General features: G+C 42.0%; 1 protein-coding gene across 7 annotated transcripts in view; it reads right to left on the bottom strand.

Moving 5' to 3' along the window:
- Positions 1-415: 415 nt before the first annotated feature.
- The window catches only part of GIGYF2 (GRB10 interacting GYF protein 2), a 144763-nt gene continuing 122891 nt past the window's right edge, over positions 416-22287 (bottom strand). For 6 of the 7 annotated variants that reach the window (XM_043578187.1, XM_043578185.1, XM_043578186.1 and 3 more), the window contains 7 exons: positions 16880-17002; positions 13654-13860; positions 13319-13524; positions 11765-11919; positions 9978-10198; positions 7102-7249; positions 416-2263 (listed from right to left, as the gene is read on the bottom strand). In XM_043578187.1, the coding sequence (XP_043434122.1) occupies positions 2196-2263; positions 7102-7249; positions 9978-10198; positions 11765-11919; positions 13319-13524; positions 13654-13860; positions 16880-17002 (1128 nt within the window). In that variant the 3' untranslated portion in view covers positions 416-2195. Of the gene's footprint in view, positions 2264-7101; positions 7250-9977; positions 10199-11764; positions 11920-13318; positions 13525-13653; positions 13861-16879; positions 17003-22287 lie in introns of those variants that run through there. The other variant, XM_043578189.1, reaches the window with a different exon arrangement.

The following is a 22287-nucleotide window of genomic DNA, read 5'->3' as shown; positions in this document are numbered from 1 at the left end:
TGATAAAAATGACTTTGCTCCCCCAAATGTACCTATCCCACCCCAAATGTTTGTGTTCTATTTATTTTTATTTTCTCTGAACAAGCACACGGTGGAGTCTAGTTTGGAAGGTGTGGGCAGGCTCTGGAAGGCACATTCAGGCGCGTGTGTCTGTGGTGTGAGGGCAGGAGACGACCCACAAGTCAGCAGAAAGGGACAGTGAAAGGGAGTAAAGACATTTGGTCAAACTTACCCGTGTTTATCGTGACCTCTACATTCGCAAATACAGAACCAGCCAGTGTTCCATAACCTGGCAGGAAAAGTCACGGCTGCTTCGATGTCTCGGGTGCTCACGTGCCTGGAGCTTCTCCACGGTGCCAGGAAAACAGTTTAGCGCAAAACTTAGCCTTGACAAAGGTGAGTACACGAGGTGCGCTCAGACAGAATACCACCATGTTTTATTTAAGTTCTTTTTTATTTTCCTCCACACTGGCAAAAGTTCCGAGGGAGCTTAAAGTTTTGTAAACATTTTAACTATCCCTCTTCCCCACCCCCCACTTTTGAATTTACAAAGCAAAGGAGAGCAGGAGTCCCAAGTTTGAATGGTTCCCCATCTCCTCATGCTATTTGATCCAAAAACTATATACAAGTTTGTAGCAGTCTCTGTATAGTTATTGTACATGTTTGGGAGGGAGGGAGGAAGGCAAGAAGGGACAGGGGGAATGGTGACCCAAAAGAATAAAAATAGAAACCAAATATCATCAGCCAAAACCAAACTGCTCTCAGAGCAACTCCAGCCTTCTTCAGGCAATGATGACAGAAAGAAAAGGTGCTCGACTGGGAGCCACCGAACCACAGCACTTCTCACACAGGGACGGACGGTCCAATGGCTCCAGACCAAAGTGTGATTGGCAATTCCAGGTGATGTTCTGTGGGGGGCTGAGGGAGGCAGGAAGAGTACTTGTTTATAAATAGGGCTTGAATACGTCTGTAACTGAAGTGAAGGGGTATTAGGGGGCCATGATCAGAAGCCAAAGCCAGGCTTCTCTCCCCCATTCTCTCCCATCCCCTCCACCCCACTGCATTCTCCTGTGTAGTGGTTTCCATGGATGAAGGTCTTAAAGATGGTCAGGTTTTGTATGTTTTCTTTTCGGAAAAGGCAAGCAACTTGCCATTCCAGAATCTTTAAACAGAACCTTTTGGGGCCACAGCAAGACACACACACACAATGCTCTGAGGAACCAGATGAAATTCCGGGCTTTTATCAGAAGCAAAAGTTTATCCCTATCCAAAATGAAATTATACAAATTCATACATATGGTAAAGATCCTAGCTGCCTCTTAAACGAGACAAATTTTCAGCAGAAAGGCCCAAAACAAACTGGTCCTAGTCCTCTGAAGTAAAAATATTTATGGGAAAAATCAGTTTTTGTAAGAAAGGAAAAATTAAGAGTAAGTTCTTCTCCCAGGCCATAGAGTTTCCTTTGTCCAATCAGGTTGGAGTATGCCAAGGGAGAAGTCAGCTTGCTTGGAAGTCACTACCTAATGAAGAAAAACATGAATCCTTTCTCCGAAAGGATGCTCAGAAAGAACAGGCGAGGGGTGTGCAACATCAAACCAATCCAATCTAAACTCCACCCCACTCAGGGCCTCTTTGATGCAATCCCAGAGTTAACAGTGGCAATGCAACCTTCAGACTGGGGGTGCTCTGACTGTCTTGTTGGACATTCAAGTCACAGTTCATGGCATTGTGTGGCTGGCCAATGTCTGTTACCATTAACTCTCTTCACGATTGCACCAGTTAGACCCCTTGCTCTTACGGGGAGTTAAAAAGAAGAAAAAGAAAATAGGAGGGAAAAAAGTGACATAAGAAAGTAAATAGCTATTGGCAGATCCCAACACACTTTCTGGGACACAGTAGATGAAATCACGGCACAGTAAACAGGTGCTGCCCAAAATCAGCCTTGTTGGGGAGGAATCCCCACTGCCACCCCCAAGACACAGGGTCCAGTCCACTTATCTAGTCTGAGATGCTCACCAACAAAAACAATTTAAAGAATCTTGGACACAAAGGGCTAGAAGAAAAAGCCTGAGATGATCGGTTCTGTGATTTGTTGCAGAGTGATAAAGAGTAAATGGTGAGTGAGTGTTGTGTCCAAAGTTGGAGAATCCATGGTCAGCAGAGAGGAGAAGGAAGGCCAGTCCACTGGCAGGTGCTCAGTAGTCATCCAAAGTCTCGATTTCACCCATATTGAGTCGCTCTGATGAAGCATTGACTGAAAACCCTGCCGGAAAAAATTGGCAATGAGTGACCACACCCGAACAACCATGGGGCTTGAATTCCCATCAGTGGGCTGGAAGAGAAGTCTCTCGTGTTTTAGCTTGCCATGGGGATACTAAAGAAAGGAAGAAGAAAGAAGAATGAAGGTCGGAGAGTGGTATTCTGCCCTTGCAGTGAGAGATTCTTTATTTTTATTTACTCCTCAGGGTTCTGGTATAATTTAATTAGGGAGGGAAAAAGTGAATTACGAACCAGTGCCTTAGCGATTCCTGAGAACAATCTGGCTGTAAGCATGTGTTAAGGCCAAGTCAGGGGGGCTGGCGGGGAAAGTTCATTCAGGATGGGCACTTTAATAGAGATGTGGGCAGAGGGGAGAGAGAGAATAACATATGCCAAATACTTTGTAACTACCTGACCAGAAGACTGTGAATTCTACGTGGGATAGATATTACTTCAGTCCCACTGGCTATTGGGAATACTTTTTCCCCCTCGATGGGTCAAAAACTTTTTCAAAGTTTTGGCCAAGAGCTTTTGCCATTCGAGGATAGGAGGCTTCAGGCAAGATCCACTACATGATCCTGTGAGCCCTGAGAGTAGAGAGCGCAAAAAGATTACAGTGCTTGCAAAGGAAGGGATTTCAGTTAGCCATATGGATTAACCAAAATGGAACCTGGTTTAGAGAAAGCAATCTTAGTACCACCATCGAAGGCAACGATCGGTACTCACAAACACTACAACGTTCGAAAACCTAATCCCTTCAGCCACACATATGTAATTTTTCGATAAACTTCATAACCAGAGATAAAGTATTATTAACAGGGCTTCTTTGGAACAAGGGACTCCCCAAAAGCTTTCAGTTCATCTACCCTAAATGAAATCTGTTCAATCTGTTTCAGCTCTTATTTGAGTATCAAAAAGTAAACTCTCCTATGTAAAAGCAGTTAGTTGTTAACATTACTTGAGTGTTCTGCCCCCTTTTTTCTTTAATGTTCAAGTTTTCAAACAAAGACACATTTTATTTATTTTTTTAATGTTTGTTTGTTTATGACAGAGAGAGACAGAACCCGAGTGGGGGAGGGAGCGGGAGACAGAGAGAGCGGGAGACACAGGATCCGAAGCAGGCTCCAGCCTCTGAGCTGTCAGCACAGAGCCTGATGCGGGGCTCAGACCCACGAACCGCAAGATCACGACCTGAGCCGAAGTCCGACGCTTAGCCAACTGCACCATAACAGTGCCCCAAACAAAGACACATTTTAAATGTATGGATAATAGGGGCACCAGGGTAGCACTGTCACGTAAGCGTCCGACTTTGGATCAGGTCATGATCTCACGGTTCATAGGTCTGAGCCCCACATCAGGCTCTGTGCTGACAGTGTAGAGCCTGCGTGGGATATTCTCTGTCTCTCTCTGTCTCTGTCTCTGTCTCTCTCTGCCCTTCCCCCACTCACACTTTCTCTCTCTCAAAATAAATTAACTTTTAAAAAGAATAATAAAAAAGGCTCACATAATAAAAATAGCTTAATTACACTATATTCTTGACTCAAAATATCAAGATTTGATATTCCTCAAGAGGAAGAGACAGAGAGGGAGAGCAAGAGGGAGAGTGAGCGAGGAAGCCGTGGTACAAGCTGCTTACGAGGCCTAAGACTACAAGGGGTTAGGGCTCCAACCCCCAACTGTAGTTCTACCCATCAACTGTGTTCCCACAGCCCACGAGACTTTTGTCTTGAAAATAACAAAAGGCTTAGTGTCCCTATTTGAAAGTAACAGTTTAATTAGGTAACTATAAAAACTTAAAGACCAAACAGCTTATGAAATGAGCTATGACTCTATTCAGAAGCAGGTTTTTGACTTCACATGTATCTCAAGAACAGATGAACCGTGATAAAAACAATGAGCTACATGCGATAAAAGTGGAAACGTAATAAAAACACAAACTAAATTAATTTTAATCATGTGAAGACGGACAAAAAGTGGGCCAAAAAAAAGTTCCTTACCCGTGTCAGTACTTATTAATCGACAATATGTCAATTACTGGGCTAAGCTTTTAGCAGACTTGGTTTCATTCGCTGGTCACAAAACCCAGCACGATGGGCAATACAAAGGAGGATGTAAGCCCACTGTGCCTGGTTCTAAAGACTACACTCTGTTAGGATCAGAACAAATGACTATCTCTCACTCACATGACTTCTTTAAGGTCTGAGAGATCTTTTTCTTTTTTTTTTTTTTTTTTTAGTGTTTATTTTTGAGAGAGAGAGAGAGAGAGTGTGTGAGAGCAGGAAAGGGACAGAGAGGGAGGGAGACAGAGGATCTGAAGCAGGCTCTATACTGACAGCAGAGAGCCCGACGTGGGGCTTAAACTCACAAATGCTGAAATCATGACCTGAGCAGAAGTCGGATGCATAACCTACTGAGCCACCCAGGCACCCCTGAGTGACTGTTCTTATAAGGGAAGTATGACTGGGGGGAAATGCTGTTGTGTGTGAAACTTATCATATCCAAATAATGGATACTGGTTCACAAGGGCACCCTTCTAGTTTAGAAGCAAAGTTCTCTTTTGATCAGTGACTACTTTCTCAATGGATAATTCTGGACCAAATTAGAACCTGTCTATTCTGTGCATGGGTTACTGTGACTGATGGACATTTATTAATCTTTCTCAATCTGTAAACCAATTAAGACATATATCAATTAAAATAGTAATAAATAGAAATGAGAAGGTAAGGGACAGAAATTAGTAATTATGAGAAGCATTTTCAGAGAGAAATTTAAATGAGCAGAAATTTTCATTAAAAGGTACAAGCCCACACAAATGAGTCTTCTCAATACTCTGTTGAACGTTTTATTTCCCTTATATATATTTTTTCTTCCCCTTCAAGATAAATCGATTCCTCAAACTCTATTCCTAAAATAATCTCTCATTCTCCTGAAGGGAGTTTTTAAGTCCCTTTCTTTCTGGGGTCTGTAAGAGGGATGGGGTCAGACTGAATATTTAATTCAAAGAGCTTTACCTCCTTTTCAGAAGAACCTTTTCTCTGACAGCCTACCCTTCGAGAGCCATAGTTAAAGAGCAATAAATAAGGTCTCCTTAGGTAGAGCCCACATCCGGAATTTCAGGAACACTTTTAAATCTATATTCACCCACTTCTGTCAAAACTGGATGAGATGTGAGACTGTTCAATCCATTCTTAACATAAATTTCTGAGACAGGCAGAAGAAAACAGCGTTTCACCAGACCTCTCTGGTTCCAAGCCAGCTTTCAGGCCTCAGTTCCAAAGGACAATCCACAAAGGTAGGTTTTTATTACTGACATTTTGTTTTTCTCCAGGGCAGGAAACTGCGCAGGGAAGGCAGGGACCCTGAGGGCAGAGGAGGATGGCAATCCACCTCTCACTGTGTTTGCGGCTCACAGGGGCATCACCACCTGATGTCACCCTGGACCCACCCAACACACTTCAACAACCACATCCTTACTCCATCAGCCTGCTCCATTTTCCAGGGCTCATCCTTTCAGCAAATGGCAACACTACCCATCCTGCTGCCCAAACCCTTCCATTCCCCGTGTCCAGCCAATTCTGTCCCCTAAGTTTCTGAAATCCATCTAACTCCTCTCCATCTACTGCCAAAACCCTATTCCAGGCCACCAGGACCTTTCACCTGGTCTGTAGTGCAGCCTAATTAGTTGCCTGGGCCAACATCCCAACCTGCTATCTTTGCCAATATAATCATTCTATTCCAGAAAGCATGGTTTTTAATAGCCTATTTTACATTCATTAAAAAAAAAAGAGGGGCGCCTGGGTGGCGCAGTCGGTTAAGCGTCCGACTTCAGCCAGGTCACGATCTCGCAGTCTGTGAGTTCGAGCCCCGTGTCGGGCTCTGGGCTGATGGCTCAGAGCCTGGAGCCCGTTTCCGATTCTGTGTCTCCCTCTCTCTCTGCCCCTCCCCCGTTCATGCTCTGTCTCTCTCTGTCCCAAAAAATAAAATAAAACGTTGAAAAAAAAAATTTAAAAAAAAAAAAAAAAAAAAAGAGAGAGAGAATCATCTTAATTTCATCATAGCCTGTGAGGGTGTGAGGCCTATTTAAGAAACACAAGGGGCCTGCATCAACTTTGTCTAGATGGTTTATTATTCCAGAAACACTAATGCCTGTCCTTCCTGCCAGTCTTTCAAAGCCCCAGTTCTGGTGTCACCATTCCCATGAAGCTGTCCTAGCAAGAAGATTCTGGTTCTCAATGCTAGACAAGAATAGTTGTGGCCAACGGAAGAGTGGGAAGGAAACAGGCCTCCTGTGAAATCCCAGCCCTACTGCTGAACAGCTATGTGACTTTAGAAAATGTTCTAAATCCTCTGGGCCTTGATTTACTCACTGGTAAACTGGAAACATGACCTGGGAAGGCAGAATGACTCTGAAAATTGGATATACATACATACATAATGGATATCGACAAATACTAGTTGTTTGAATACCTGATTGGATTTATGGTCAGCTTCTTACAAATCAGCATTCAAATTTTTACAACTTTTACTTTTCTCCATTAGCATTATCTTCCAACTAAATTAAAAGGTCTTCCAGGAAATTCATATTAAATATGAAATTTAAGGCTTCAAAGTTTACAGCACCAGACAATGTAAGTAAATACTTTTCGTATTCCCTAGAGCACACAAGGCATAGCTCTTACACTGATGTGCCGAGTAAATATTACTTAATTTAAGCTGGTTTAAAAAATTAATTTTATATAAGAAATATTTCCCTTTATGAAAAACATTCCATCATGGGACTCAATGATACTGCTATAACCTGCACACCCCAACACCCAGCTGAGACTTTAGGCCTTTGCTCACCTAATAAACTGGGATCTGCTCGGACCATCTTCTGCTTTTTCTTCTTCTTGCCACTTTGTACGGCCTCAAAATTGGATTGTTGGTTGTTGCTTTGATTGGTCTGAAATACTGAATGGAGTGCACTGTGATTCATTCCCCACACAGAGTCCTGTGAAACAAGATGTCACAACTGAGGTTACACAGTGGACACAAGTGTGGTCCCCTCTAAGAAAATGGTTGATTTGCCCTTACCTTATCAGGTACGAGACTAAAAACAGAAAGCCTATCATGGATTCTGGTAACAGGGAAACCAAGAGGAATTCACTGGGCCACTCTTTCCCTTCACTTAGATTCAGACATGCCATTCAAGTTCTGTGCCTCCAAAAGGCCTGTCCTGGTAACTCCAGGTATCCACCCCACCGTGACAACACATCCGTCAAAATGTCTCTGGTATACAAGGAGTCTGTACCATCCACCAGGAAACCAAATACACAGCAAATAATCAAACAGACTTCTGTACTCCAGCAATTTACAGCAGAGTATAAGGTCCCTTTGTCTCTGAGCCCCAGGACAGCGAGGACAGGCTGCAGGCTAGCTGGCAGCATGTTACCAAACAAAATTAGTATCATGTATTTTATTCCCATTGGCAATCCTAGAAGAGATCTGGTCCCCAAATGTTATCCATACACTTTCGACCAGCTAGTTAAACTATGAAACAGTCTATAAGCCATTCACACATGCCTGTTGCTCTTACTAGAGCAATTCCATTTTAAACTGGGATCTGATTCAATGAGCTAGCTAGTGGAAGGCACAGGTGGTGGCAGTGGCAGGGGAAGAGTGGAGAGAGCGCGGCGAAAGGACAAGCCCGGCTATGTGCACATGTGCACGCACAAGGGGCCTCCACCTTCCAATTTAGGCGCACGGCGACGCCATCTCACAAATGCAAAGAGCGGTCTGTATTGCTACACAACATCTTCCCTTCTGATCCCTCATTTCTCCTTGTGCTGTTCATGTTTATACCTCTCACTTTCCTTCACTTGATCCCCGTTAGCCCATCTACCCAAATGGATTTTAAACGCCTTGTACTTCACTGCATCTTTTATACAGTGAATATATGTAATGACCGATATGAAATGACCGATAACAAACATGATCTCTAACACAATTACAGGACTAAAGAACATGAATATTCTTAAGCTCTCCATGAGCCTTGCCAGCTCATCTTTCATAAAACTTGTATAACTGATCCTCATTCAGTTCACAGATTCCAGATTTGCAAATTCACTCAACTCACTGGCTATAGTTTATTTGTAACCCCAAAATCAAAACTTGCAATGCTTTTATGGTTATTCTGAATATGCAAATGTACAGAGCAGTGAAAACTCTGCCTTGCCTGAGGAACACATTTCCAGCTGAGGTGGAACAGGGCAGTAAGCTGCCTTCTTGTCTTAGCTCCCATACTGTGAACAAGTATCTTTTTCAGCCTATTTAGTGTCATGATTTTCACATTTTTATGCTTGTTGGTGCTGTCACTGTTTGCAATGACCCCACGTTTAAAGTGCTGTCTGGTGTTCCTCAGTGCAAGAAGGCTGTGCCACGCCTTATGGAGAAAATACACTTGTTAGATAAGCGTTATTCAGGCATGAGCTCTTATGCTGCTGGCCATGAGTGCAATGTTAAGGAATTCACAATATATTAAATAAGGCATCTTTAAACAGAAACACGCATAAAAGAAGGTTACATATTGATCGGCTGACAAAAATGTTGTGACCAGAGGCTCACAGAAACCTAACTGGGTGTTTTCCCTGGAGCAACAGGTTCACTCTCCGCTAATTCAGTGTGAGTGGTGATCTACAAAACAGAACTACCACGAATAATGAGAACTGACTGTACTTTTACATCCCCATCAACAACACACGAACATCTGATATGCTACAGTAGTGTCGATATTGGGTACAGTGGATCCTGCGCACTGGAGATATAACATTTGTAGGTGTTAACTATTCAAAAAATTTATGGGTCTATGACAAATTGGAATTTGCAATCTGAGGAAGATGTACGCACCACGGAAAATGGAATAGAGAACGATTATATGTGCTATTTGGGAAATTTGCAAAAAGTCTCTGGATATGTAATTTGAAATTATCAAGTCTACCACATTTCTTCTTAAGTGTATTTATTTAATCGAGAGACAGAGACAGAGAGAGACAGAGAGAGAAAGAAAGAGAAAGGGAATGAGCAGGGGTGGGGCAGAGAGAGAAAGAATCCCAAGTAGGCTCTGTGCTGCCAGGGAGGAGCCCAATGTGGGGCTCGATCCCATGAAGCACAAGATCATGACCTGAGCCGAAATCCAGAGTCGGACGATGGACCCAGGTGCCCCAAATCTACCACATTTTAAAAAGCTACGGTATAAAAATGGTATCTTCTGGGGCACCTAGGTAGCTCAGTCAGTTAAGTGTTTGACTTCAGCTCAGGTCACGGTGTCACAGTTTGTGAGTTCGAGCCCACACCGGACTCTCTGCTATCAGTGCAGAGCCCACTTTGGATCCTCTGTCTCCCCTCTCTCTCTGCCCCTCCTCCGCTTGCATGCATGCTTGCTCTCTCAAAATAAACATTTTTTTAAAAAATGGTATCTTTGGGGCACCTGGGTGGCTTAGTCAAGCGTCCAACTTCAGCTCAGCTCATGATCTCACAGCTCGTGAGTTCAAGCCCCGCGTCGGGCTCTGCGCTGACAGCTCGGAGCCTGGAGCCCGTTTTGGATTCTGTGTCTCCCTCTCTCTCTGCCCCTCACCCACTCGCATTCTGCCTCTGTCTCTCTCAAAAATAAACAAACATTAAAACAAAAATTTTTTAACTCACTCTCAGGAGCACCATACCAACTACTGCCTCATTCATACCTGCTGCTGCTGCTGCTGTTGCTGCTGCTGCTGCTGCTGCTGCTGCTGCTGCTGTTGCTGCTGCTGCTGCTGCCGTTGGTTGGCTTTCTGTTTGGCACGGCGCTCGAGGAACTGCTTGGCAAACTCCTTGGCCTCAGATGTATCTCCTAGATAGGCCCTAATATAATCATGGACCTCATAAGGAGATTCTACTTCTTTCAGGAAAGAAACAAATGTGGGAACTGCAACATGAGAGGGGAGAAGACATAAAAAGTAACAATGAAATATCACATGCAAGAAATCAGTTTCAGTTTTTAATATACTGTCACACCTACGACCAACTCAATCATGTAAACTTGAAAGGTAAGCAGCTACTGTGTTAAATATTCTTTAATCTACTGAGGAAAAAAAAAAAAAAAAAAGCCCACTGTCATTGCAATGACCAAAATCATCTCAAATAGCATCAAGTCCAACAAAGACACATCATGCATGCTTAGTTTCACTAAATGTTACTTTAGTAAAAACTAAATGTTATATTGATTGAAAAAAACTGCTTGCCTAAGAAGTCACCCGGAAATTCATTTTTTCTTTCCTTAAATTCAATCAATTATTTATTAAGTGCTATGATGTGTGTCGGGCACCGTGACAGATAACTAAAAATACAACCATACGCCCCGGGAACTTTCACTTCATGGAGATATCATTTGTTTAGAAAGGAATCAAATGGAGCATTGCAAGCAGTGTGGTGCAGGAGAAAAAGCACAAGTATCAGAATTAGACAGACATGGGTTGAAAACCTGACTCTGAAATTTGCTCGCTGTGTGACCTTGATGAATTACTTAACCATTCTGAGCCTCTGTTTCCTAATTTATAAAATGGGGATAATATCACCTACATTGTAAAGGTACCTTATGAAATTATTGCAAAAATTAAATAACTGGAATAACATATGTTAACTGCTAGAAAGTGCCTAGCACATGACAGGTGCTTAATGAATGGTAGCCATTACTATTATTTACTATTGTTTTCCCTGGTTCTTTCAGACCATTAGATATTGTTAACGATGATGCAAAGGAACGCTTCCGTTCCTTTACTGTTCTGTTTTTAAAACATCCTTGGTTTTAGTAGTTAAGATACTGGAGATAGACTAGCTCAACGTAGCCTATCAGTTACAGGAATCCCTTCCACACCAAGCTGGTCTCTGGTTCAAACATTTGAGGGTAGGGGCAAGGACTCATTTCCATCTAAGGCAGATGATTCTCTTCTGTGATCAACTAACACTTAGAAAGTTTTCTTCAAATTGCCCTCAAACCTTTTCACTTCCGCTCACTGGTCCTAGTTTCATCCAGCACAAAACGAGCCCACTCGCTCTGTCACACAATTCCCACCCCTGCCGCCAAAGGCAGGAAGGGAACGTTCTCACATCACTTCAGGCTTTTCTCGCCCAGGATAACCTTTGTCTCCACCATGAGTTACCTTCCTATGGACGTGGACTGGCTGGCATGTCCCCCACAAAATGACCCATATGGAACCGTGACCTTCTCTGTCCTGTACATCGTAAGACAGCCTGACAATAGTACTTATTTTTTGGCAACCACTGATAACCTATTTGAGCACAGTATTACAGGACTTTTCTCACAAGCAGTATTTACAATACTATGAAAGAGTCAAGTTCTTACGGTAGGTACAGGATCTGGCCTCCATTACCTTTCACCTCCTGAGTTTTGGCCCATTATTCCAATTTGCAAACCTTTTTGGGGCTCCTACTCTGCCATTCCACATGCTGGGTTTCCCTCCCCAATTCTTACCATCCAAGTTATTTGCCGTATTAAGGGCATGAAGCATCTGTTCACACCACTGGGTAAATCCATCTTGGGCTTTATTTACTCCCTGAAAGAGCTTCAGCAACTTTTCTTCTTCTTCTACTTTCTTATTCTGCCGGTTAGACACACCTACAGATTTACTAAAGCAAAACAATAGGGCGATATTATATTCCCAGAAACTGTTACTATATGATTATACTACAACACCACAAATAATGTCTTGGCAACACTGGATGGCTGTCCAGTAATCCAACGCTTGGCTCCAAAAACGAAGAAAAACATAAAACAAAAAAACCCCATACTTCAAATGGATTGGGGGCCAGGGGGACTCAATACCTGCTTACAACCTAGCCTCAGCTAATACATTCTGATTTGTGAATATAGGGCGCCTTGCCACAAAAATGGTTAAATTATTCCTATGTGTCTTTTGGTAAGTTTTTAAATTTTGCTAAGCCTCAGTTTACTCATCTGTAAAATGGTACTAATACTTCTTTGGATTATAAGGAAAAAAGATATTGTATGTCAAGGCCTAGAGCACAGTGCCTGGCAAAGATGCTCAATAAACTGACAGTTGTTTAGAGTCCTATTCTTAATATGTGAGACCCTCAAACGAGAAGAGACAATCTGACAACACTACCATTTATTAAGTAGTCACTATGTGCCAGGCACTTCACTAACTACTTCGTGTGCATTCATTTAATCTGTACAACCACGCCCATGAAATCGTTATTATCATCTTCATTTTACAGATGAGGGAACTGAGGCTCAAAGAGGTTCCCTCTTGCCCAAGGTCACACAGCTAATAAGTGGTAGTGCTGGGATTTGATTCATGTATTTATCATTAAAACCCATGCTCATCCAAGAACACCGTATACTGAGAAAGAAAGACAAAGGTGAAATGTAATTAATTTACCATAAAAATAAATAGGTTTAAGGTCATTAGAGAGGTGTTTATAATACTCCCTACAGTCTAACTAACTTAAAAATATACATTTAGGAAAAAATGCTAAGATCTAGAGAATATCTTGGAGAAATGTTCAATGACAACAAAAACTACTCTATTCCTTGGGATGTCTGGGTGGCTCAGTCAGTTGAGTGTCTGACTTTGGCTCAGGTCATGATCTCACGGTTTGTGAGATCAAGTCCCATATCGGGCTCTTCACTGACAGTGTGGAGCCTGCTTGGGATTCTTTCTCTCTCTCTTTGCCCCTCACTGACTAATACTTTCTCTCTCTCTCTCAAAACAAATAAACTTTATATATATATACTACTCCTAATATTTATTAAGTGGTTACCAAGTGACAGGCAAAGGACTAAGTGCCCAGCAATACAAAGAGCCCCTAGACATAATACAGATATGTTTCCATGGGGAAGAAAAACAGTCACCAAACTACAGCCTTCCATGCTTGGACATGGATGAAAACCAGCAAAAACTGAAGAGCTACCTTTTCACGCCCACCCAATATCCCCACTCCACACACGCCCCTCCCCATCCCCCAACCCTCCGAGGAGCATAGGTGTGATCATTTTGAGCCCTACCTGAGACTGGCGTTGTTTTTATTTTTATTTGTAGAATTCCTAGGTCCCACCTCTTTCACTGCATCATCCCAGAATCCCATGTTGGAGTTTTTAGTGTCTGCATTACTCCAGATACTACTGACTAGGTCAGACGCCCACTGATTAGGGGGACCAGTATTTATAGAGCCCCAAACAGAATTCCCAATGCTGGTGTGCAAGTTGGAATGCTGTTAAGGAAGAAGAGACAAATGATGTGGTTAACAATACCAAAAATATAAAAAGAGAGTCCACAAAAGTTCGAAAAGGTCACTTCTAACACCAATCCACACCGTGCGTGCTTAGGAAGCCGAACCCACCGTATTGTTCCGGGCTCTGTTTGGTTGCTGGTGCTGCTGCTGCTGCTGTTGCTTCTGCATCTGCCTGGCTTCTTCCTGCTGTATCTCTAGAAGAGACTTCGCAGTACCTGCAGGTTTGCTGACATTCCCCCAACCTGAGAGTTTTTGCTGCTGCTGCTGCTGCTGCTGTTGGAGAGCTTTCATCAATTCCCTCTGCTGCCGCCTTTGCTGTTGCACAAAAATAGGAGCTAGCTTAAGATTCTGGATTTTAAAATACTGGTTACAAATATCCAGTGTGGTAAATGGAATGCAAATACATAATAGCTGTACAAAATTAAGCGCCTGACACGGTTAACTACTTTGCTTCAAATAAAGATGTAAACTACCAGAGGTACCGAAAGGAGAATAAAAAGATCAAATGCAGAATTCCTTCTTAAAAATTAAGTAGGACTTTTGGTTAAGTATAGAAATGAAAATCATATGAACTTCCTAAAGCCCTACCAAAATGACAGGAAAAGAATAACAAAATACACAGATACATACACATACATACGTATATGTGTGTGTACATATATGTATGTATGTATGCACATATACATATATGTATACATATGATTTTAAAAAGCATAAACCCATAAGGACAAAAACAACATAACAGATTTTACAAGCTGAAAAGCAGGGGTGTCCGTCCCTCTCTCTGCTCCCCACCCCCCGACATGAGTGCGCATGCACTCTCTCTCTCAAAATAAATAAATAAACTTTAAAAAAAAAAAAAAAAAAGAAAAAAGGAAAGAAAAAAACTCGGTCTTAAAAAAAAGAAAGAAAAAAGGAAAGCAAATAATGACACCCAATGTAACAGACCCAGTAAACTGAAACCTAAGTAAATGAAGCTCAGGAACAGGCTAATTCATCTAGAAAGCTCAGGAATTAAAAGTGTGGGTAACAGAGGAAAACCTGCCTGAAAATCTGTAAAAAGTAGCAGTTAAGATCCCAGCTGCCTCTGCAATGCGACGTTAGTGGGCAGCTCTCAGACAACGGAAAAGTCCCTCTTTAGAGAGGCTGAGCCAGACTGGTAGGTTATCCTGTGGGGAAGCTGACCTAGCACAAAAGGATGCACCTATAAAATACAAATAGATGGGAGGACTCCCCCAACCCAACAGCCCTGCGAGAGATCGCTGCGGCAGAGCCCACCAAAGTCTTGTGTATGCCAGAATCTCTAATCCTAAATATAAATAAACAGCTCAGGACCGATTTGACATAAGCTTCTAAAATGAAAGCCAAAGATCAAATTAAAAAAAAAAAAAAAAAGAAAGAAATTCAGTGGAAACACAAACAAGGGAAAATGGGAACAAGCTAGCTTTTTTAAAAGGCATCAGTAAGTAATTTTAGAAAGGTAAGAAGTGAATTCAATGAAAAAACAAGAGGCTATAAAAAGAAACACTTAGAGAACAAAATACTCAGGGAAATTTGAAATAAGATCACATACATTACAGCTCAACAGAAGGACTGAAACGGGATAAAGGAAATGCTCCCATCAAAAAAGATAAAAAGGTTAAAAATAAGAGAGAAATTATGAGGAAAAAAAACAGTCCAGGAGGGCAACATACAAATGGTAAGAATTTGAGAAAGAAAATAGAACAAGCTGTGCAGCAAACCAAGAGCACCCAGATTTGAACAGGATGGGGGGGGGGGGGCGGCATGCAAAGGGTACCTCCAGGAAGGAATGAAATACAATTATCCCAGGTTTACCTACATGAGAAATATCTACTGAGTAGCATTTTATACCTCTTGAAGAGTGTGAAAAAGTAACAGTTCAAAGAGAATTAATCAAATGAAAACACAAATAAGGCAACCATTAACTTCTGACTGACTGAATGATGAACAAGTCCCAGGATTCCAACTCTGATGACCACTATTATTTTTTCATTCAGCAGAGACCAAAGATACTGGAACAGTTTCTAGTCTTAAAGAGAGTAGATCTATTCTGCTCTGCATCTACTTGTTGGTAACTTTTTAGAAAATAAATTACTTTACAGGAAGTGGTCCTTCTTTTTTTAGAGGGTGGGAAAGAAGGTAATTTTTAAGATGAAGAAAGTTTCACCTACTGGATAAGGTCAAGCACTCTACATGGTGAGTATGTATAGACAACTCCCCCTTCTCTGTGTACCCACGGCCTTCAGTGAACCACACCCCCCAGATCCAAAAATGACGACTGCTCTGCCTCAAGTCATATCCACAAAAAGCACTTTTTTCAAGACTCTGCTACTCCTGCCATCTTTTCAGAGGCCTCCCTAGATCACATGACCTAAAACGAGGCACTCAATTGCTACCACCACCAATTCTTCTCCATCTCCCTTCAACCCGAAGGCAAGCTTTATAAAAGCAGAGAATTTTGTCTGTTTTAGAATCAGCTAAACTCACCTACAACTGAGTAGGTGTCAGCAAATATGTGATGGATAAACGGACGAATGGATGGGTGAACGGATGAATTAATACGGTACCTAATAGCATGCTGAACCAAACCATTTTCTTACTCATTTTCTCTTCTGTCAAGAACTGTATTCTTCCCTTTCCTCCCTTTACTTCACTCTTTTGTATCCGTCTTATCCTAATGATGAACTATAGGATATAGACTCACAAGTAAAGAGACTTTATTTCTGTCATATTTAAATTTTTCTAGGCTAGTCAGAAAACCCAGTATCTTTAAAGAGATGTATTCTGCATTCTAAAAATCTAATTTGTAAGAAACATATCTATATAAAACTCACCCATAATTATGAAAACTCCATGTACTTTTATTTATGAGCTACTTCCTCAAGAACATTCACATTACCTAATCTTTTTTAAATGCTTATTTAGTTTAAGAGAGCCAGTGAGCATGAGCAGGGGAGGGGTGTAGAGAGAGAATCCCAAGCAGGCTCCGCACTGTCAGAGCAGAGCCCGACTCAGAGCTCGATCCCACGAACTGTGAGATCACGATCTGAGCCAAAATCAAGAGTTGGACGCTTAACCAACTGAGCCACCCAGGTGCCCCTCATGTTACCTAATCTTAATGTTATTCCTATCAGCAACTTCACAGTTGCTGGAGTCACCAAATTCTAGACTCGCTAAAGAGCTTAATGATGAACATCCAATTCAGACACACAGCAACTATGACAATAATCATGATCTTTACTAACCACCCGCCCATAATGCACCCCAGCTATCCTGGAACACTGACTAGAGCACTTTTACTTTTAAAACGTACCTCTTCTCGAAGCTGCCGTTCTCGTTCCTCTTCCAGTTTTTGGATTTCAGCCAATGACAGCGTTGCCTGGGACTGACATGCTGCTGTATTGGACTGCTGGCCCCACGTGGAAGAAGAGGGAAGCTAACAAAAAGGAAGGCAGAAGAGTTCATGAGGAAATGTGGACAGGAAACAAAGAGGCAATACTGCATTATATATAGGCAGGGAATTCATGTTTCCTTCAACTCCACTTAAACATTTAACTCAAGATTCCATCCTGCGATCCTCGCGCATATTAGAATTCTCCCAGTTTGCTTTTGAAACTTTTGTCACTACTCTAAACCTCAGATTATTTTAGAACTTAAAATACACATGGTACACTTTTATCTACCATTTCGGACTGCAAATTTGTTACACCGGGCACTGATATGTATATACAACAATATACAGATACAACGAGTAAGGAGTAAAACAAAACAATCACTACATTTTTAATCCAAGGGGGCAATGAAGGACATGATATGCTACTTTTAGTGAAAAGCTGAAAGACAAGATTTCTGAAGAAAAAGCTGAGGTGGGGAGCTCACAGAAGATGCCAGGCATAGTTCTTAATCAGTATTTTATAAAAGTGAATCACTGTTAACCAGGCTGTAGCTTCTAGTCATGAGCACTAGGCTGTTTTTAATAAATAACTCTATTTTTCCTATCCTTTAAAATCACTGACTAAAATAGAGTGTAAATATTTTTTGGGTCCAGAAGACTTTAATGTTCTCAAATGCTTGATTGTTTTAAGGGAATCTCTTGGTTGTCTGGGCCAAAAAAACACACACTTTAATTTTGAGACATCTTGTGGCTCTTAACAAACAAACAAAAATAACAAAAACCAAATCTAACTAGACTTGAAATATGTTTAATAAAAATCATACAAAATGCCCAAAAAGCCCAAAGAAGAACGGCTCTACAGCAGAAATCTCTGTAACCTGGAGCTGGTGGAATAAGGACACAGTTTAAGCTGTCACTGATCTTACCAAACAGCTCTTGGAAGGAGAACCTTCAGCACTACAGAATACCATCGGCCCTGAACGTTTACGTCTGGGGCTGATAGAGGAGGTAGCAGGGGCATTTCTCTCCAAATACACCCCTGCTGTAACGGGGGAGAAGTGAGGAGGGAAGCTAAGAGAGAAAGACTGGGCACTAGGTGGGCAACATTAAGCACAAACGAACTCGTATTATCCACAGGAAATGACATACTGGAAGGCACTATCAAGATCAAATAAGGCAGTAGATCTCAAACACAACAGCAGCATTTGGGAAGGCCTGTAAAAATGCAGATGCCCTGGCCCCATATTCGTTGAATCAGAAGATCCAAAGGTGAGGCCAGAGAATTTATATGTTTTTAATTCTGATGCATTCAGCCAGTAACCCCCAAAGCTATCTCAAATCCCAGATGTGTCACCCCAGCGTACCCTAGGAACCCATCCCCAGCCCTCTTCAGAGCCTCAGTCAGCACAGGAAGAGATGCACTCTCCCTCCACAAGATGGCCTGTTCCCCCTTCCGGCACCTCTGAGTTCCTTCCCACCGCTGTGCCAAAATACGCTTCACTGTACTCTATGCTCCTGACTCATCACAGGTCTGCTCTGTGGACTAATGGAGAACAAAGCCGTCTTCTTCACATGACAGACAAATGTCTGCAGATACCTATCATTTTCTTTAAGTCTCATTTGCGCATAGAAAATGATATCCCATCGCTCCGTCAACACTGCCTCAGGACATATTCCAATTCAACCAATGTCCTGTACTGCCCACTCAGAGAACTACAGTTTATCAATCATACTTTTCAGAACAACTCACTCCCAAATCAGAAACTAAAAGGGAGTTCAGCACATTCTTCATCACCTGAATGCCTCGTATCTTTCACCGAGGTAAGAAAATTTACTATTTTTTTCTGCCATGATATTGCTACCTTACTCTCCAGCACTGTACTTTATTTTGAAAAATAACCATTACACCTCTGCTAGGGTAGTGCAAAGAGCTCTGTAGACCTTCTCCCCAGCAAAATGGGTGAAAATGGCTTTTCAAAAAATTACTTAAAGCCTCTGGAAGTGAACATACAGGAATATGAAGAAACAGGTCTTCAAGAAAACCTGGTAAAACTCGGTAAGAACTGAGAGTCTGCGGTACTTGCACCAAGATCCATCCACTCTCTCCTGACTCCCAGCTCAGCCAGACAGAAGCGCCACTCCAGATGAGCACAGCTCAGAACACAGGCCCCCTGTCCCTGTCAACCGCCAGTCAGTGGGCTAGCTTCTTACAAAGAGCACAACACCAGCATGTCCCCTCCTGGCTACAGCTACCTGCTGCAAAGGTGAAGGCACCGGCAAGGAGAGCTGGGGGGTGGGGGGGCTTTTTATGCCCAGCCCCCAACTTGTGGAATGGAAACTCCCTTGAGTACAGTGCCACCAGGGCTACTAGGGTCCTGAGTGCCACTGCCCTGACTCAAAAGGCTACCATGCCACCGGCAGAGCCAAGCCAAGAAAAATCGAGGCCGGTGTCCCTCCCCCAAGGGCTCAATTCCTCAGCAGAGTACCACTTAGAAAAGCACACCACTGTCACCAGCACCAGAGCTGTGACTCATACTTTTGCCTTGGAGTGGAGGTGAGAGGAACAGATGGGAATATGCAGAGTTCCGGACCTCTTCCTAAAGGAACTGACTTTATTTGTAACAGACTGCGGAGAATGAGAAGTCCAAGCCAAAGGGCGCTTTTAAAAACAGTGGAGGCTAGGTGAAAGGCAACCAGGAGGAGATCAGTAGATTTACTGGAGATACACAGGTTAAACTGCGGGCCCCTACTCTGTCTCAGAGAACCAAGGAAATTGCTGAAAGAGGTTCTCCTGGGGTCAGAAACAATCTCAAAAATAGACCTCAGGAAGTGTCTCTTCAAAGAAGCCTGAATTTCACTGGATCAGTTGGTGAAGCAATCTACGCCCCAGGGCACTTCTGAGAACAGGAAAGCAATGCAGGTAGCAATCAGTGGAGGTTAACAGTCGGACAAAGTTATAGACAAAGCTAGAAAAAGATAATCAAAGAGTCCTGCCAAAACCAGGGATCCCAGAGTGACCGTGGGCATGCCTGAGGAGGAGCAGCAGATTTCCATCCACCCTGTTGGGGAGGCAGTGAGAGACTGGGAGGTCACTAAATTAATCCAGTCAGGCACAAAACAATGATGGGGCTTACAGGACCAGTAACCAGAGTTCCTACAACATATTATCAAAAACAAGTCCAGTTTCCAACAAAATAATATGAGAACTGTAAAGCGACAAGAAAGAATGGCCTATACGCCAGGAAAGAAGCTGGCAACCACCTACACAAGTGACCAGATGTCAGATTTAACAAAAACATCCAAGTTTTATAAATACGTTCAGAGAACTAAATAAAACCCTGATTGAAGTGGTAAAGGAAGGCATGATGACAATGTCAAAACAAAGAATATCAATAAAGTGATAAAGATTATTTCTAGACCAGAAGGAAATCCTGGAGTTTGAAAGCCGGGTAACTAAAATGAGAAATCACTAGAGGAACTAAAAGTATATCTGAACTGGTCAAAGAAATTAATAAAACTTGCAGATCAACAGAGATTACACAATCCAAAAAACCGACTGAAAGAAAGAATGGAGAGAAACGAAGACAGCCTTAGAGAAATGGGAAATATCACTGAGCACACCAACATGTGCACAATACAAGTAGCAGGAGAGGAGAGAAAGGAGCAGAAAAAATATCTGAAGAAACCATGGCTGAAATTTATTTAAAAACATTAATTTATACATCCAGGAAGCTTAACTATAACAAGATAAACACAGAGATCCATAATTAGACATTACATGGTAAAAATGCTGAAAGCCAAAAAGGAGAAAATCTTAGGGGGTCTGGGTGGCTCAGTCAGTTGAGCATCGACTCTAGATTTCGGTTCAGTCGTGGGATCGAGCCTTGCACTGCTCCCTGCCCCCCCGCCCCGCCCCCAAGCTGTGTGTGGAGCTTGCTTGGAATTCTCTCTCTCCCTCTCTCTGTCTGGCCCTCCCCTGCTCACTCGCACATGTGAGTTATTTAAAAACATAGAATAGAATAGAATAGAATAGAATAGAATAGAATAGAATAGAATAGAATAGGACAGGACAGGACAGGACAGGACAGGATAGGATAGGATAGGATAGGATAGGATAGAATTAGAATTAGAATTAGAATTAGAATAGAATAGAATAGAATAGAATAGAATAGAATAGAATAGAATAGGGATGCCTCTGCCTTTAAAAAATAAAGACATCATTACTTCAATATTCCACTTTCAAAAACAGACCAATTAGGTGGAGATCAACAAGCAACTAGGTGACACTATAATAACCAATTGGACCTGAAAGACAGCTATATATAACACCCGAGCCAGCAACAGTAGAATATACATTCTTCTCAAAGAAAGATCTCCAGGATACATCTAATGAAGGTAAAACCTAAGACATAATATCAACTTCAATAATTCATTTAAAGGGAAAAACAGCAGTGCCTGGCTGGCTCAGTCAGTAGAGTGACTCTTGATCTCAGGGTCATGAGTTCAAGCCCCATATTGGGTATGGAGCCTACTTAAAATACAAACATAAAGTAAAATAAAATAAAAATAAAAATAATATAAAGTATGTTCTCTGATCACAATGAATGAGAAATAAGTAACAAAAAAGAAATTCTGGAAACTCACAAATCAGTAGAAATTAAACAAAACACTTCTATATAACCAATGAGTCCCAGAACAAATCAAAACTTATGGGTAGCACCTAAACCATACTTAGAGGGAAATTTCTAACTGCAAATGACCATCCGAACAAGAAGATGTCAAATCAATAAACTAACCTGCTACACCTTAAAATACTAGAAAAAGAGAGGAAATTAAACTTAAAGCAAGCAGAAAAAAATAATAAAATTAGAGAAGTTAAACAGATATAATAGGAACAGGTCAGTAGACTCAAAGGCTGGTTCTTTAAAAAGATCAACAAAATTAACTTAGCTCGACTGTCCAAGAAAAGAGAGAAGACTCAAATTATTACAATCAGGAATAAAGAAGGACCTCACTGCTGATCTTAAAGAAATAAAAAGGGATATAAAGGAATACCAACACCAGCTGTCTGCCACTCAGATAACCCAGATGAAGATGACAGATTCCTAGAAAACTATAAACTATGGGGCTGCCCAGGTGGCTCAGTCAATTAAGTGTCAACTCGATTTTGGCTCAGGTTGTGATCTTACAGTTTGTGAGTTCAAGCCCCACGTCCAGCTCTGCACTGACAGCACAGAGCCTGCTGGGGATTCTCTCTCTTTCCCTCTCTCTCTCTCTCTGCCCACCCCTACCCCCCACCCCACTTGCACTGTCTTTCTCTCTTTCTC

Source organism: Prionailurus bengalensis, chromosome C1, assembly GCF_016509475.1.
Source record: "Prionailurus bengalensis isolate Pbe53 chromosome C1, Fcat_Pben_1.1_paternal_pri, whole genome shotgun sequence".
Lineage (NCBI taxonomy): Eukaryota > Metazoa > Chordata > Mammalia > Carnivora > Felidae > Prionailurus > Prionailurus bengalensis.
The sequence above is the reverse complement of the archived record's forward strand: the minus strand, read 5'-3'. Positions and strand labels throughout refer to the sequence as shown.